General features: G+C 46.0%; 1 protein-coding gene and 1 long non-coding RNA gene across 2 annotated transcripts in view; one reads left to right on the forward strand and one right to left on the reverse strand.

The window, feature by feature from the left end:
• LOC129527599 (uncharacterized) overlaps nt 1-6,885 on the forward strand; it is a 34,096-nt gene extending 27,211 nt beyond the window's left edge. The window contains exon 3 of the long non-coding RNA XR_010131513.1: nt 6,298-6,885. This is a non-coding gene — a long non-coding RNA (uncharacterized lncRNA). The remainder of the gene's footprint in view (nt 1-6,297) is intronic.
• Nucleotides 1-17,606, reverse strand: part of COG7 (component of oligomeric golgi complex 7) — a 64,422-nt gene extending 46,816 nt beyond the window's left edge. The window contains exons 1-4 of the mRNA XM_004057352.5: nt 17,178-17,606; nt 10,215-10,363; nt 9,461-9,577; nt 6,885-7,053 (exon numbers count right to left, since the gene is read on the reverse strand). Coding sequence (XP_004057400.4) covers nt 6,885-7,053; nt 9,461-9,577; nt 10,215-10,363; nt 17,178-17,346 — 604 coding nt within the window. The 5' untranslated portion in view covers nt 17,347-17,606. The remainder of the gene's footprint in view (nt 1-6,884; nt 7,054-9,460; nt 9,578-10,214; nt 10,364-17,177) is intronic.
• Between the last annotated feature and the right edge of the window lie 982 nt (nt 17,607-18,588).

Genomic DNA, 18,588 nt, shown 5'->3' on the forward strand with positions numbered 1-18,588 from the left:
ATGGATTCTAAGACCCAAGTTATGGGCTTAATATCAAGTACTTTCTTACATATTTCCCTAAGGGCAGAGGAAATGACTGGGCAAAGCACTTGCTTCCAGGCTCACCGCTGGACAGACAGGAAGGTGGGTTTCAGTGCAGTCTCTGAATAGTGTGCACAGCAGCGCCACCTCTGGCTCCTGTCTGCCCCCTTCTGGCCAAAATGTACATGCCACAGCCTTAGAACTATATCAAAAGAAGGGAAAAAAAAGCCTTGAGCTAACAGGTCTCCAAACTTCTTATATTTGCTCTGTTCCCCTTCACTTCTGGGAAGCCCAATAAACTGCTGAGAAGGAAATGTTGTAACAGCAACCGCTGTGGGACACCCAGCTAAGCGCTGGAGACCTGCCAGTGGAACTTAATGGGCAGAAATCCATGAGTTAGAAAACGAACATTTGCCTTTAAAATGCTTATTATTTTCATAAGAACACTTAAATAAATGAATCTTCCTGTTACATTTAAAATTATTCCATAGGCCGGGTGTGGTGGCTCACACCTGTAATCCCAGCATTTTGGGAGGCTGAGGTGGGAGGACTGTTTGAGCCCAGGAGTTCAAAAATGTCCTAGGCAACACAGGACCCCTCTACAAAAAATAGAAAAAATTAGCTGGGCATGGTGTGCACCTGTAAACCCCAGGAGGCTGAGCTGGGAGTATCACTTGAGCCTGGGAGGACAAGGCTGCAGTGAACTGTGATCACATCACTGCACTTCAGCCTGAGTGACAGAGCGAGATTCTAGCTCAAAAAACAAAATTCTATAAATTGGGTTTGACCAGTGAGAAGCAAAAAAATTAATTAAAATAATTCTATAAAAAGTTGCTTCAGTGTATCAGCTGAATTCATTGGTTATATAAAATGAACTGGGCATGTATACTTGGCTATACCCACATTGTCATTTTAGGAGATGGAAAAGGGGAACATGTTGGGGATGAACAAATTTATCAGAGAATTCCCTTTAAAAACTGTTAGCTAGGCCGGGTGAGGTGGCTCATGACTATAATCCCAGTACTCTGGGAGGCTGAAGTGGGTGGATCACCTGGGGTCAGGAGCTCGAGACCAGCCTGGCCAATATGGTGAAACCCCGTCTCTACTAAAAATATAAAAAATTAACCAGGTGTGGTGGTGCATGCCTGTAATCCCAGCTACTCCAGAAGCTGAGGCGCTTGAACCCAAGAGCTGGAGGTTGCTGTGAACCGAGATCACACCACTGCAGTCCAGCCTGGGCAACAGAGTGTAGACTCTGTCTCAAAAAAAATAAAAAGTAAAAACTGTTAGATAAAGAACTACCTCAGCCTTCCAGGAAACATGGCTGATTATAAACAGCACATTACCTGTGGGGCGGGGGAACCCTTCCTGATACTCGCCAAAATTAAGATTAATCACCAAAAGAAAACATTGTCTTATCTGCGTTGAAGCCAGGAAAATATCTGTACTACATATTTCAGAGAATCCCAACTAGATATCCAATCACTTTGGGCCACAATGGGTGGGGAAGCTGGTAAAAGTCTGGGCGCTAAGGGTGGCGCAGAACAGTACAAAGGGCCAAAGACTGGGGGCCAAGGGGGCTTGGGCCAGGCATGGGAGGGAGGGCTGTTTCCACTGCGGCCCAGCAGAGGAGGTGGCCTATGGGGCTCAAAAGCGCCATTTTCGCCTTCTGAATCCATGTCCTGCCTAGAGTCAAGCCTGATTCAAATTTGTGCACAAAAGCTGTCAAAAACTGCTTATCTCCAAAACCAAACCCATGATGCTGAACCACCAGGCATCACTCAAATCCAACACCAGCTCCCAGTAGCCAGCTCACTCAGAAGGAAACAAACAAAAAACCTTAAATGCATGGAGCCACCACCTCTCCATCCCTGCTCCCACTTCCCCAACCCCACAGAACTGGATGTAACCCCAACCAGAAAAGTGAGCTCTGTAGTAGCCACAAATTCACAAGAGAATGTGAGGAACGAAGCTCCTAGATGGCAACTTTCCAACCCCCCAGCTCCAGCCTTAGAATTCTGTGAATGAAGAAAAGACTCAAAATAAAGAATTAACAAATGGGGAAGAGAGGGAATTACAGGGCTGGAGATGAGTACTGAGGCCATTCTCTCTAGCTAACTGAAGAGCACAGCGGAGAATATAAACTTTCAATCAAGGGCTAAACGAAAGCGCTCTTAAACAAGGAGGGGCTTCCAAACAAATTCCACTATTTTTCAGTAAATACCAGGCCCAGAACAAAAGCACTATCACACACAAACATGAATCAGCAGAAATAAAGAAAACTCCACCACGGTACCTATGCACTCAATAAATTAGACTACAACAAAATTAAAAACTTGGGGCCGGGCACAGTGGCTCACACCTGTAATCCCAGCACCTGGTGAGGCTGAGGCGGGTGGATCACGAGGTCAAGAGATTGAGACCATCCTGGCCAACACGGTGAAACTCCATCTCTACTAAAAATACAAAAATTAGTTGGGCGTGGTGGCACACGCCTGTAGTCCCAGCTACTCGGGAAGCTGAGGCAGGAGAATCGCTTGAACCCGGGAGGCAGAGGTTGCAGTGAGCCGAGATCAAGCCACTGCACTCCAGCCTGGAGACAGAGCAAGACTCCGTCTCAAAAAAAAAAAAAAAAAAAAAAAAATTAAAAACTTGGGCATCAAAAGATTTCATCAATAATAGAATGAAAAGACAATCCATGGAATGGGAGAAAATATTTGCAAGATATATTCAATAAAAGAATAATATCCAGAATATATGAAGAATTTCTACAACTCACCAGCAAAAAACCAAATAACCCAATATAAAATTGGGTAAAGGGCCAGGCACCCTGGCCCATGCCTTTAATCTCAGGACTTTGAGAGGCTGAGGAGGGAGGATTGTTTGAGTCCAGGAGTCTAAGACCAGCCTGAGCAGCATAGCAAGACCCTATCTCTACAAAAAACAAAAAATTAGCTGGGCGTGGTAGTGCACACCTGTAGTCCCAGCTACTTGGGAGGCTGCCGTGGGAGGATCACTTGAGCTTGGGAGATCAAGGCTGTGGTGAGCCATGATTGTACCACTGCATTCCAGCCTGGGTGACAGTGCAAGGCCCTGTCTCAAAAAACAACAAAACAAAACAAAAATGGGGAAAGGATTTGAATAGACATTTTTCCAGGAATATACAAATAGTCAATAAGCAAATGAAAATACACTCAATATCATTAATCATTAGAGGAATGAAAATCAAAACCATAAGATACCATTTCATACTCATTAGTATGGCTATAATCCCAAAGAAAACAAAAAATGACAAGGGTTAGAAAGGTGTGGAGAAATTGGAACCCTTGTGCATTGCTGGTGGTAGTGTAAAATGGTGCAGCCACTATGGAGAACAGTATAACAGTTCCTCAAAAAATTAAACATCAGATTACCATACGGCCGGGTGTGGTGGCTCACTCCTGTAATCCCAGCACTTTGGAAGGCCAAGACGGGCGGATCACTTGAGGCCAGGAGTTCGAGACCAGCCTGGCCAACATGGTGAAACCCCATCTCTACTAAACATACAAAAATTAGCTGGGTGTGGCGGTGCGCACCTTTAATCCCAGCTACTCGGGAGGCTGAGGCACAAGAATCGCTTGAATCTGGGTGGCAGAGGTCACAGTGAGCCGAGATCATGCCACTGCACTCCAGCCTGGGCAACAGAGTTAAACTGTGTCTCCAAAAAAAAAAAAAGATAAGCATATGATCCAGCAATTCCACTTCTGAGTAGATCCCTAAAGGAATTGAAAGCTGGAACTCAAACAGACACTTGTACACCCATGATCATTCTAGCATTCTTCACAATAGCCAAAAGGTAGAAATAACCTAAATGTCCATCAACAGATGAATAGATAGAGAAAATGTGGTAATATATGAGATGGAATATTATTCAGCCTTAAGAAAGGAAATTTCGACACATGCTACACCATGGATGAGCCTTGAAGATGTTATGCTAAGCCATAAAAGGAAAAATACTATGTGAATCCATTTATAGGAGGCATGTCGAGTAGTCAAATTCATAGGGACAAAAGTAGAATGATGATTGCTGGCAGGTGAGGGTAGGAGGAATGGACAGTTGCTGTTTAATGCGTATGAAATTTCAGTTCAGAAAGATGAAAAAGGTTCTGGAGATGGATGGTGGTGATGTTTGCACAGCAACGTGAATGTACTTAATGCCACTGAAATGCACACTTAAAAATTATTAAAATGGTAGATTTTGTTACACGCATTTTGCCACAATTTTTTAAATTTTTTTCTAAAAAAGAACACTTCCAAAGATTTTCCCTAAGAAAGAGAAGAAAATTTTAGGCAATAATTGCTTCACACTCTCAAAGAAATTACATGTCCTTTCTTTAACAGGACCTAAGGCTTCAGGAGGCTGAGGTGTGAGGATCACTTTAGGACAGGAGTTCAAGACCAACCTGAGCAATATAGCAAGACCCCATCTATAAAAAAAAAAAAAAAAAATAGGCTGGGCACGGTGGCTCACGCCTGTAATACATGCACTTTGGGAGGCCAAGGCAGGCAGATCACCTGAGGTCAGGAGTTCAAGACCAGCCTGGCCAACATGGCGAAACCCCATCTCCACTAAAAATACAAAAAATTAGCCAGGTGTGGTAGCGCATGTCTGTAATCCCAGCTACTTGGGAGGTAAGGCAGGAGAATCGCTTGAACCCAGGAGGCAGAGATCATGCCACTGCACTCCACCCTGGGTGACAGAATGAGACTCTATCTCAAAAAAAAAAAAAAAAGAATCTAAGGTATTACAATGAGATACAAAGGGAGGTTGGCAGAGCTAAGGAAAAAAATTAGGAAGTAAATCATGACATAACAAAAATTAAAAATTAATTAGAAGAACAAAGAAAACAAAACCTATTTTTTTTTTTTGAGACAAGGTCTCACTCTGTCACTCCTGGGCTCAAGCGATCCTTCTGCCCCAACCTCCTGAGCAGCTGAGACTACAAGCGTGCGCTACCATGCCTAGCTAATTTTTTATTTTTTGTAGAGACGGGGTCTTGCTATGATACCTAGGCTTGTCTCAAACACCTGGGCTCAGGCGATCCTCCCGCCTTGACCTCCCAAAGTGCTGGGATTACAGGCATGAGCCACTGCACCCGGCCAAGAACAGATACTTTATTTTTTTAAATAAGTAGAGAGTTTATTTGGGTGAAGTCTGAGGACTGCAAAGCAGAGTCATGGATTCACGCTGCCCTGCATATATGCTCCGGAACAGATACTTCAGAAAACCCCAACAGCCAAATGAAAAACAAGCTTTAGAAAAACCACACATGGCAGGAGGGGACTGAGAGGGAGCAGGCAAACATCCAAAAGAGACCAGAGAAAATATGATATATATGGAGAGGGAAAAAGGAGAGCTAATGAACAGATAGTTGATGTTCTCAAAGACAGAAAAGAGAACAAATAAAACAGAAAAAAAAAATTTTTAAGGAAGGTGATCTTCTATAAATGAAGATATGAATTGGTAGGTGAAAAGGGCTGATGCTGGGTCCTGGAAAAGTTAAAAATTTTCAAAACTGAAAAAGAACCTAGAGAAGTTACTAAACTACAAGGTAAAAGAATCTTATAAGCCATAATTTGGCAAACTATGGGCCAGCAGGCCAAACTGCCATCTGTTTTTGTAAATAAAGTTTTACTTGGTCAGGCATGGTGGCTCGCGCCTCTAATCCCAACACTTTGGGAGACCGAGGTGGGCAGATCACTTGAGATCAGGAGTTCAAGACCAGCCTGGACGACATGGTGAAAGCCCATCTCTTCTGAAAATATAAAAATTAGCCAGGTGTGGTGCCGCACGTCTGTAATCCCAGCTACTCGGGAGACTGAGACAGGAGAATCGCTTGAGCCTGGGAGGCAGAGGCTGCATTGAGCGGAGGTCACGCCACTGCACTCCAGCATGGGGAACACAGCGAGACTTCGTTTTAAAAAAACAAAAAAAATTTACTGGCACACAGCAAAGCCCATCCATTTATGAGTGGGCTTTTGTGCCACAACTGCAGAGGTATCTGTGAGAGAGACCACAAGGCCGCCAAATCCTAATATTTATGATCTGGCCCTTTACAGGAAATGTTTGTCAGTCCCTGTTATAACTATTCAGGGAAAAGAAACAAGCTACATACAAAAAAAAATAATAGGAAGAAGCAGCAGGCCAATCTCATACTTATCAGAATATAGAGGGAAATGCATTCGCACTAGAAGACAGAATTCACAGAAGTAGCATTTCACCTTTTGTCTTTACAGAAGTATATTTGGCTGTTTTGTGAGACATTCTGCGGGAAAAGAAAAATAAATATAGATGGCAGAAGACAATGAAGAATTCTGAAGGAGAAAGTGTGTGACCCAAGAATTCCAAAAGCAGTTATTGCTTTCTACACATAAAAGCAATAGAAAGACACTCCTGGCCGGGTGCGGTGGCTCATGTCTGTTAATCCCAGCACTTTGGGAGGCCGAGGCGAGCGGATCACCTGAGGTCAGGAGTTCGAGACCAGCCCGGCCAACATGATGAAAGCCCGTTTCTATTCAAAATACAAAAATTACCTGGGCGTGGTGGCACACGCCTGTAATCCCAGCTACTCGGGAGGCTGAGGCAGCAGAATCACTTGAACCCAGGAGGCGGAGGTTGCAGTAAGCCAAGATTGCGCCACTACACTCCAGCCTCGGTGACAGAGAAAGACTCCGTCTCAAAAAAAAAAAAAAAAAAAAAATTACAGAGTTCCTTCTAATCTATATAATTCAATCACCACTAAGACATTCTAAAAACTGAAGACTTACAAGGCCTTATCTTTATAGAGAGATATACACAGAGATGAGAAGCAGCTAGCACTCACCTACAGCCTGAGAGGTGAACGCCGCTACAATCTGCGGACTGGCTAGGGCCTCCAGCCTGTTCTTCAGTGCCTCCAAGTGCACACACTTTTCTGAGTAGTCTGGTGTATCAACAAGCATCATTAAGCTGTTCTGCATACCTGTTAGCTTGGCAGAAATCACAGCTATGTCCTAGAAAAGACCAGAATAGAGAATATTTATTTTAAATGATCCCTACTGCCTCAATTGGGAATAGATAAAATACATGAAAAGGCAACTCATCAAGTACGAAAATGGGGCTGGGCATCGTGGTGGTTCATGCCTGTAATCCCAGCACTTTGAGAGATTGAGGCAGGAGGATCCCTTGAAGTCAGGAGTTCAAGACCAGCCTGGTTAACATGGCAAGATCCAGTCTCTACAAACAGTAAAAATTAGCTGAGTGTGGTCATGCGCACCTGTAGTCCCAGCTACTCAGGAAGCTAAGGCAGGAGGATCACTTGAGCCTGGAAGGTGGAGACTGCAGTTAGCCAAGATCGCACCACTGCACTCCAGCCTGGGCAACAGAGAAAGACCCTGTCTCAAAAAAAAAAAAAAAACCTGTACTCAAATAAATGTAAATTAAATTAAAACAAGAAAGTGTCATTTTCCTCCTAACAAATTGGAAAAGTGTTTGAAAAATTATAATAGCTATTGTTGGTGAGGGTACAAAGAAAAAAAGACAATCTGGTATCATAAATTTAAATTTATACTGTCTTTCTGGAAGGCAATTTAGCAATATGTGCTAAGAGTTTTAAAAATATTCACATCCAGGCTGGGCACAATGGCTTATACCTATAAATCTCACCATTTTCAGAGGCTGAGGCAGGAGGATTGCATGAGGCCAGGAGTTCAAGACCAGCCTGACCAATATAGCAAGACCTTGTCTTTACAAAACATTTTAAGAAATTGGTCAGGCAGCCGGGCAGGGTGAGCTCACGCCCCTGTAATCCCAGCACTTTGGGAGGCCAAGGCTGAAGGATCACCTGAGGTCAGGAGTTTGCGACCAGCCTGGCCAACATGGTGAAACCATCTCTACTAAAAATACAAAAATTAGCCAGGCATGGTGGCGTCCACCTGTAATCCCAGCTACTCGGGAGGCTGAGGCAGGAGAATCACTTGAACCGAGGAGGCAGAGGTTTGCAGTGAGCTGAGATCATGCCACTGGACTCCGGCCTAGGCAACAGAGCAAGACTCTGTCTCAATAAATAAATAAATAAAAGATAGATTGTTGAGTGAAAAAATAAAGTGAAAAGCAGTGTTCACAATGAGCTTTGTAAGGAAAAAAAGGGGCAGGGAACATAAATATGTATGTGCATATCTGGAAGGATGGGCATAAAGTTGATAACAGGGCTTGTCCGTACAAGAAAAATTAGCCCCTGGCCGGGCATGGTGACTCACGCCTGTAATCCCTGCACTTTGTGAGGCCGAGGAGGGCAGATCACCTGAGGTCAGTAGTTCAAGACCAGCCTGGCCAACATGGTGAAATCCCATCTCTACTAAAAATACAAAAATTAGCCGGGTATGGTAGTGTGCGCCTATAATCCCAGGTACTCGGGAGGCTGAGACAGGAGAATCACTTGAACCCAGGAAGTGGAGGTATCATGCCACTGTACTCCAGCCTGGGCTTCAGAATGAGACTCTGTTTCAAAAGAAAAAAAAAAAAGGAAAAATTAGAGGACTAAGATGGGGGTCAGGGTTAGGAAAAAACCTTATTTTTTGCAGTTTATTCCTGTGTAATAAATTTGTTCCTATGTGCATTTGTAACTTTTTTTAAAAATTGACTGATAAATCATTCATTTTGCTTTACAATTGAGTAAGAGTTCTTCATAAGATATCATCTCACTTCATCCTTACATCCCAGGTGGAAAATGTTACTATTTTCCACACTTTGCAGCCTCAGAAGGGGTCAATAACCCACCAAGTCCCCAAGGTATATAAGGCTCCCCTCTCCCCATGTTCCACCCTCTCGTCTATTTACCCCCAACCTTCTCTGCTTGTGCTGGTTTTTCTTTTCTTCTTTTTTTTTTTTTTTTTTTTTTTTGAGACAGGGTCTTGCTCTGTCCCTCAGCATAGTGGTATGATCATAGTTTACTGTAGCCTTCAACTCCTGGGCTCAAGAGATCCTCCCACCTCAGCCTCCTGAGTAGCTGGAACTACAAATGTGCAGCACCACACCTGGCTAATTTTTTAATTTTTTTGTAGAGATGGGGGTCTCATTATGTTGCCCAGGCTGGTCTCAAACTCCTGGCCTCAAGTGATCCTCCCACCTCAGCATCCCAAAGAGCTGGGATTTCAGGTATGAGCCACAGTGCCTGGTGCCTGTACATCTTTATCGAGGCTTCTCTTGAACTCATTCTGTGACTAAGAGGCTTCAGTCACACAGAGGGTGCAAGCTAAAGAGGCTGGAAACACACCGAGCAGCTTCAGATCTTCCCCACCCTGAGTCTGAAGGTTTCTGAATGCTGCTATTGGCTATCAACTTTGTATCTCTTCTGCTTTCTCCAAACCTCAAGTTCTTGCTTAAATACCTTTCATAACATCCCCCAAACAAGAAACCTACCTGAGTCTTAAATGTCTCCTCAATATCAGCGCTCAACGTGCTCCACTTATCTGCTTCCTGAAGAGATTCGGCAGCAAGTTGCATTCTGGACTTCACTTGGTCAATTTCTACCAACACCTGAAAGAGGCGTGAGGGGTGAAAAATGAAGGGGTAGGTCCATTTTCTCCGTCTGCCACCAGGGACTTGAAATGTAAGTATGGTGGCTTGCTCCTGTCTTTAGGGAGCTTCTGTCTCCCAAAACACCAATCATCTGGCTAAATTTATTCAGCAGTGCTGAAAAGATGAACCAGCTGAAAGACCCAAGCAAAAGCATAGTTTCGGGGAGCCAGGCACAGTGGCTCACGCCTGTAATCCCAGCACTTTGGGAGGCCAAGATGGGAGGATCACTTGAGACCAGGAGTTCCAGACCAGCCTGGGCAACATGGTGAAACCCTGTCTCTACTAAAAATACAAAAATCAGCCGGGCATGGTGTTGCACGTCTGTGATCCCAGCTACTCAGAAGGCTGAGGCATGAGAATCACTTGAACCTGGGAGGTGGAAGTTGCCATGAGCTGAGATCACGCCACTGTACTGCAGCCTGCACTCCAGCTACAGAGCGACACTCTGTCTCAAAAAAAAAGAGAATAGCTGGAGTGCTGGGCAGAATCTTGAGTGATGGTTGGCCTCCCAAAACACCGTGCTGTTCTAAAGCCCTTACGAGAGTGACCACCTTCCCAAAGCAAGAATCACCATTTACAACAGGAGCCAAAATACCTGCATGGATTGAGATGTGTCCTGTTCAAATTTTTTAATGTCCTCCTTGACAAGAATCATCTGTTCTTTCAGGAAAGATGCCTCCTGTTTTAGGGCTTCAACATCACGGAGCACTTTGGGCATGTTCTGGAGAGCTTGGTGACTTGTTTCTGTAGTTAAAAAAAAAAAAAAACCAACAACAGCAATAGCCACAAAAGGTGAAAGTTGGGCCAGCCACCAGTAAAATACAGGAAACAAATCAGACAACAGAAAGGAAATGCACGACCAACCAAACTGTTTTTGGAGCCTGCAGAAAATATGGGGCAGGAGAGGAGATGGGCAGTGAGGTGGCCCCTGCCGGGATCATGTCCCCAGACTGATGGGAAAGGGCCTTTGATATCACAAAGAATCAACAATCAACCTGTCCCAACACCAACTTGCCACCACCAGTGAAATCATAACTCCATTTGCAAGGAGGCGTGCCCCAGGAGCTTTGCATACATCGTATTACTTAATGTCCACAGCGGTCATTAGCAGCCACCTCCTACTGATAAGAAAACGCAGAGAGGTTAAAGTAACTTGCCCAAGATCTTACAGAGCTAAAACTAAGCCTCAGATGGGTCTGGCCCCAATGCCTGCTTTCCATGGTCTTTTTTTTTTTTTTTTTGATACAGAGTTTCGCTCTGTCACCCAGGCTGGAGTGCAGTGGCGCAATCTCGGCTCACTGCAACCTCTGCCTCCCAGGTTCAAGTGATTCTCCTGCCTCAGCCTCCTGAGTAGCTGGGTTTATAGGCGCCCGCCACCTGCCTGGCTAATTTTTTGTATTTTCAGTAGAGACGGGGTTTCACCATGTTGGCCAGGCTGGTCTTGAACCCCCGACCTCAGGTGATCCACCCGCCTTGGGCTCCCAAAGTGCTGGGAATACAGGCATGAGCCACCACGCCCGGCCTATTTTAAAATTATTTTTGAGACAGGGTCTCACTCGGTTGCCCAGACTGGAGTGCAGTGGTGAAATCACAGCTCACTGCAACCTCAACCTCCTGGTCTCAGGTGATCCTGCCACCTCAGCCTCTCAAGTAGCTGGGACTACAGGCACACACCACCAGGACTGAATAATTTTTATATATTTTGTAGAGACAGAGTTTCACCATGTTGCCCAGGCTGGTCTCAAACTCCTGGGCTCAAGGGACCTGCCTGGCTAGGCCTCCCAAAATGCTGGGATTACAAGTGTGATCCACAATGCCAAGCCTAAAAATATCTTAAATATACCCATTACTCATCATCTTCACTGCCATCACCCCAGTTGAAGCCACTATCATCTCTTTTCTGGACCTCAGCAATAGCCTCCTGAACCATGTTACTCCGCTGCTTAAAAATCCTACAATGCCTTATTTTTAAATTAAATTCACACTCTATTTATTTATTTATTGAGACAGAGTCTCCCTCGGTCACCCAGACTGGAGTGCAGTGGCACAATTTCAGCTCACTGGAACCTCTGCCTCCCAGGTTCAAGTGATCTCCTGCCTCAGCCTCCCAAGTAGCTGGGATTACAGTTGTGCACCACCATGCCCGGCTAATTTTTATATTTTTAGTAGAGACGGGGTTTTGCTGTGTAGGTCAGGCTAGTCTCAAACTCCTGGTCTCAGGTGATCCACCCACCTCAGCCTCCCAAAGTGCTGGGATTACAGGCATAAGCCACCGCACCCGGCCTTAAAATCAAACTCTTTAATGTGACACTGAAATCCCTGCATAGCACTGTAACCTGGGTGACAGAGCAAGACCCTGTTTCTTAAAAATAAAGAAATAAAATAAAATGCCTGGCCAGGCGTGGTGGCTCATGCCTGTAATCCCAGCACTTTGGGAGGCCGAGGCAGGCGGATCACGAGGTCAAGAGATCAAGACCAGCCTGGCCAACGTGGTGAAACCCTGTCTCTACCAAAAATACAAAAATTAGCTGGGTGTGGTGGTGTGTGCCTGTAGCCTCAGCTACTCGGGAGGCTGAGGCAGGAGAATCACTTGAACCTGGGAGGCGGAGGTTGCAGTGAGTTGAGATTACACCACTGCACTCCAGCCTGGCGACAGAGTGAGACTCCATCTCAAAAATAAATAAATAAATAAATAAATAAAAATAAAAATAAAATCCCTGCATAACGTGGCCCCTGTGGACCTCTCCAATCCAACACTGGGTCTTGTTCAACAGTGTATTTTTAGAACCTAGAAAAGAGTTTGTGCCCAATAAATATTTGTTGACTGACTAAATGGAGAAATTGGTCCTCCAATTTGGGGTCCTCAACATGTGCTTGAACGGCTACAATCACCTTTCCTCATCGCAGACTTGGGCCCTTGTCTCATCTTGCATAAAAATAAATGAAGCTTTAAACCTATGAAGGCTACCTGCTGCCTAAGGGATAAAAGCCAAACTCCTAAGGCTGGCCAGAAAGGTCTTTCGCAGGCTGATCCCGATCTATTTACCTGCCTCATCTTCAGTTACATTTCCCCTACAAAAGTGTGATTCTCTAATAATAACACTACTAATTATCTTGTCTCACTCTGTCCCCCACATTGGAGTGCAGTGGTGCAATCCTAGCTCACTGCTGCCTCGAACTTCTAGGCTCAAGCAATCCTTCCGAGTAGCTGGACTACAAGCATGAACCACCATGCTGGCTAGTTTTTTAATTTTTTGTAGAGATAGGGTTTTGCTGTGTTGTCTAGGCCGGTCTGGAACTGCTGGTCTGGAACTCCTGGCCTCGAGCAATCCTCCCACTTCAGCTTCCCAAAGCATTGAGATCACACCCAGACTGTTTATTGATATTATTCATGCAGCTCTGTTTGAACTTCTCACCTTTCCCTGGACTACGCCTTCTTATAGCCACACTCCTGTGCATATGTTACTCTCTCTCTCTCTTTAATACCAAGGAAGTAGTGAAATATAATGGTTAAGGGCCTGGGCTCTGGAGCCAACTGTCTGGGTTCAGTCCAGGCTCCCCATTCATTAGGAACATGATGCTGAGCAAGTTACTTAACTTCTCTCAACCTCAGTTTCTACAAGTCTATAGTGGACATAACTGTGCCTACCTCTAAGGATAACTGTCAGGTTTAAATTTGATAACCATGCCCAAAAGCAGGTACTATTCGCATTTAGGCCAGGACAATTCTTCATTGTGCAGGATTGTACCAAGCACTGCAGGACATTAAGCATCACTGGGTCCTCCCACTGAATGTCTTATGTCTGAATGCCACTGAATGTCATCCCTCTAATGCAACAACTAAAAAAGCTCCCACAGCCAGGCGCAGTGGCTCACGCCTATAATCCCAGCACTTTGGGAGGCCGAGGCGAGTGGATCACAAGGTCAGGAGATCGAGACCATCCTGGCTAACAAGGTGAAACCCCGTCTCTACTAAAAATACAAAAAATTAGCCGGGCGTAGTGGCGGGCGCCTGTAGTCCCAGCTACTCGGGAGGCTGAGGCAGGAGAATGGTGTAAACCCTGGAGGCAGAGCTTGCAGTGCGTCGAGATCACGCCACTGCCCTCCAGCCTGGGCGACAGAGCGAGACTCCGTCTCAAAAAAATAAAATAAAATAAAATAAAATAAAAAAGCTCCCACAGTCCAGGCGCAATGGCTCATGCCTGTAATCCCAGCACTTTGGGAGGCCGAGGCAGGCGGATCACCTGAGGTTGGGAGCTCGAGACCAGCCTGACCATCATGTAGAAACCCATCTCTACTAAAAATACAAAATTAGCCAGGCACGGTGGCGCATGCCTGTACACCCAGCTACTCGGGAGGCTGAGGCAGGAGAATTGCTTGAACCCGAGAGGCGGATGTTGCAGTGAGCCACGATCACGCCATTGCACTCCATCGCACTCCATCCTGGGCAACAAGATTGAAACTCCATCTCAAAAAAAAAAAAAAAACCTCCCACCAATTTCCAAATATTCCCTGTTCCTGAGGGCAGGAACAAGGATAAGGGGAGGCGAGGAAAGCATTGCAACCCATGTTTCAGAATCACTTAGTTAATACATATAGAGCACTAAAAAGAGTGTCTGACATGTACCAAACCTCATATATGTGCTATTATATCATTATTATTATTATTTTTGAGACAGAGTCTCACTCTGTCACCCAGGCTGGATTGTAGTGGTGGGATCTCTGCTCACTGCAACTTCTGCCTCCTGGGTTCAAGCAATTCTCCTGCCTCAGCCTCCCGAGTAGCTGGGACTACAGCGCATGTCACCACATCCACCTCTAATTTTATATTTTTAGTAGAGATGGGGTTTCACCATGTTGGCCAGGCTGGTCTGGAACTCCTGACCTCAGGTGATTCTCTCGCCTCAGCCTTCCAAAAGTGCTGAGATTACAGGCATGAGCCACTGCGCCCAGCCAATTTGCTATTATATTATTATTAATGTCCTTTCCTCTTTGCCCTACAAAGTTTTCCTTCAAGGTCTAACACAGGGCAAGTGCTTTATGATTCTCCTAAACAAGACGTAACTGCACCCTCCTGCCAGTTCTCACAACTCCAGATTCTATTCTGAGTAAAGCCATCCTTCATTGTAATTTACTGTTTCTATCTTCCCCACAGGCAGCAAGCTCGAGCAAGATAAACTTTTCCTCCCCACTGCCCATTTCTGGACACATGCATAGTAGATGCTCAATAATTAGTAAAAGATGCAAGGTACAATAAAGAATAAGGGCTGGGCGCAGTGGCTCACGCCTGTAATCCCAGCGCTTTAGGAGGCAAAGGCTGGAGGATCGCCTGAGCTCAGGAGTTTGAGACCAGCCTGGACAACATAGTGAGACCCCATCTCTACAAAAAATCAAAAAATTGTGCCTTCTGGCATGGTGGCACAAGTCTGTGGTCCCAGTTATTCAGGAGGCTGAGGCAGGAGAATTCCTTGAGCCCGAGAGGTGAAGCTGCAGTGAGCACTGATCACACCACTGCACTGTAGCCTGGGTGACAAAGTGAGACCCTGTCTCAAAAAAAAAAAAAGAAAGAAAGAAAACAATCTGCAGTGAAATAGAGCCCCCTCCCTACCTTTTCTTAAACAATGGGCACATCTGGCCGGGCGCAGTGGCTCATGTCTGTAATCCCAGCACTTTGAGAGGCCGAGGTGGGTGGATCACCTGAGGTCAGGAGTTCGAGATCAGCCTGGCCAACATCATGAAACCCTGTCTCTACTAAAAATACAAAAATTAGCCAGGGGTGGGGCACGCACCTGTAATCCCAGCTACTCAGGAGGTAGAGGCAGGAGAATAACTTGAACTCAGAAGGGGGAGGTTGCAGTGAGCTGAGATGGCGCCACTGCACTCCAGCCAGGGGGAAAGAGCGAGACTTCGTCTCAAAAAAACAAAAAAACAAACAAAAATGGGAACATCTCTTGGACTATCCACTCCCAGTGGAAGCAGTCTGTTTGGTCTTTCCATCTGAGCCTAGGAGAGAGACTTGTGTGCAGTATGTACTGAATCAACACACAGTGAATCAACACACAGTGAATAAAAGTCAAGTTGAGGAGTTACATGAAATGGTTGCCAGTGCATGTTATTTTTTATAATTTAACTTATCCTCAAAAAATGGTTTAGGCCAGGCGTGGTGGCTCACACCAGTAATCCTAGCGCTTTGGGAAGCCAAGATGGGAGGATCACTTGAGGTCAGAAATTTGAGATCAACCTGGGCAACATAGTGCGACCTTGTCTCTAAAAAAAAAATTTTTTTTTTAATTAGCCAGGCATGGTGGCACATGCCTATAGTTCCAGTTACTTGGGAGGCTGAGGCGAGCGGACTGCTTGAACCCAGAGTTTGAGGCTGCAGTGAACTATGATGGTATCACTGCATTCCAGCTTGGGCAGCAGAATGAGGAATGAGACCCTGTCTCAAAAAAAAAAAAAAAAAGGTTTAAGTCTCCACTGAGACCAGCCTATCTTCCTCAGCTGAAATAAAATCCACTAAAACAATGTTTTCCAGATCTGTGTCATTCTCTTACACCTATACTATAATACGTTTTTTTCCAGATATAAGGATCCGTTGGCTATTCTTTCATACTCTCAAAATTCACTTTTTTTTTCTTTTTACAGTTTATTGTTTGGTACAAAACCGGCTCTTTAACTGTTTGAATAAACATCTCACAGACTCGTGCTCCTAGATTACAAAAAGTCAAAGCCAATTTTCTTTGACGCTGGGCTCTTGACTCTGAGATTCAAGTCACTATAACAGAAACTGGAGTTGTTGTATCTTATATTCTGGAAGGCGCCTCAACAAAGACATGTTAAGAACTGGTTAAAACTTCTAGCATTTAAAAGATCCATCTTGTCTTCCAGTACCTATGGATAATAATAAAAAGGGAATCCCAGAGATCTGCTATTGAATTAGAGAAGAGCTACTGCAATAAGATCCACTCTTTTAAGTTCCAAAAGGAAACTTCAGGCCAGATGTGGTGGCTCACAGGTATAATCACAGCACTTTGGGAGGCCAAGACTGGAAAACCCATTATGCCCAGAAATTTGAATTTGAGACCAGCCTGGCAACACAGTGAGATCCCATCTCTACAATTTTTTTTTTTTTTAACAAAATTTGCGGGGCGTGGTGGCTCGCGCCTGTAGTCCTAGCGACTCGAGAGGCGAGAGGATCGCTTGAGTGCAGGAGTTCGAGGCTGCAGTGAGCTATGATCGAGCCACTGCACTGTAGCCTGGGCAACAGAGAGAGACCCTGTTTCAAAAGAAAAAAAGAGAAAGAAAGAAAAGAAAAAGGAAACTTATAGCCCAGCCAGAGGAGGAAAAACAACACCCAAAATTAGCAAGTGTTCAAGACAGCCCGGCACCCAGCTGAGACTCCCGCTGACGTGATCAGGAGTTCGGGGCTTGCTCTTTTGCCGAGGGTATTTGCTGTCCATGCGTGCCCCGCCCACCTGAGTGCCTCACGCAAGTTCGGCGACCTCTGCCCAGCCGACAGCAGGGGAGGGTCCCGCGGCCAGGGCCCCCAGCGGCTCACCCTCCACGGCGTGGTTCACCTCTTGGATGAACAGCTGCAGCTTCATCACCAGGGTGGCTGCGTGGCCATCCGCCTTCCCGGACGCCGCCTCCTTGGAGCCGGCCCTGAAGGCCGCATTGATCCACTCCTTCACGTCGAAGTCGTCTGCCAGGAACTTGGAGAAGTCCATGGCGGAACTGCCTCAGGCCTGGCGTCCAGAACTTAAGAGTTGGCTCCGGGCGGCAAAGGGGATGCAGAAGCGAGCGAGCCTGCGAGAGCACCGAGGCTAGCCTCCGAGGCGAACCCCAGAAACGCCAGGACGGGTAACTTGCCCCTTTACGCTTCCCCGCTCAGCCCACTCAGGTTGCGGCTGGGAATGACCCTCGCCGCCCGCCGTTCTTCTTCCGGAAGTCGTTGGCCGTTACCATAGCGACAGCAGGCGTCCGGAGCGCTGAGCAGAGCTGGGTGTGGGAGAAACGCCCCGGACTGAGAGCTCCCGGCACCGACAAACATTCCACGTCTGCTAACATTTGCCGAGGACTAAACTATATGCTTACTATAAAGCCCTGACATACATTAGCGCATTTACGCGGTGGCTCGCGCCTGTAATCCCAGCTCTTTAGGAAGCTGACGCGGGAGAATCGCTTGAGGCCAGGAGTTCAAGGACAACCTGGGCAACAGTGGAGCGCAGTGGGCAGCAATGGAGTGCAACTGAACGATCTCTGCTCAGTGCAGCCTCAAATTCCTGGGCAATTGAACGATCTCAGCTCACTGCAGCCTCAAATTTCTGGGCTCCAGCGATCCTCCCACCTCAGCCTCCAGAGTAGCTGGGACTACAGGCGCGCGACAACACGCCCGGCTATTTCTTTTTCTTTCTTTCTTTTCTTTTTTTTTAAACGGAGTCTTGCTCTGTCGCCCAGGTTGGAGCGAAGTGACGCGATCTCGGCTCACTGCAACCTCCGCCTCCCAGGTTCAAGCGAGTGTCTTGCCTCAGCCTCCCGAGTAGCTGGGATTACAGGCGCGTGCCACCACGCCCGGCTACTTTTTGTATTATTAGTAGAGACGGGGTTTCACCACGTTGGCCAGGCTGGCCTCAAACTCCCAACCTCAGGTGATCCGCCCGCCTCGGCCTCCCAAAGTGTTGGGATTACAGGCGTGAGTCACCGAGCCTGGCCTAATTATTTTCTTAATGATGTGTTTTGAGGTGCAGACCTTTTAAAGTTTGTTAAGTTCCTTATCACCTTTTTTTTATGGATCATGCTTTTGGTGTTGCGGCTGAGAAATCTGTGCATAACCCATAATCACAAACAATTTCTCAGCCTGGGCAACATAGGAAGACCCCGTCTCTGCAAAAAATGTAAAAATTAGCTGAGTGTGGTGGCACACACCTGTAGTCTCAGCTACTCGAGAGGCTGGGATGAGAGGAGTGCCT

Source organism: Gorilla gorilla, chromosome 18, assembly GCF_029281585.2.
Source record: "Gorilla gorilla gorilla isolate KB3781 chromosome 18, NHGRI_mGorGor1-v2.1_pri, whole genome shotgun sequence".
NCBI classification, from domain to species: Eukaryota; Metazoa; Chordata; class Mammalia; order Primates; family Hominidae; genus Gorilla; species Gorilla gorilla.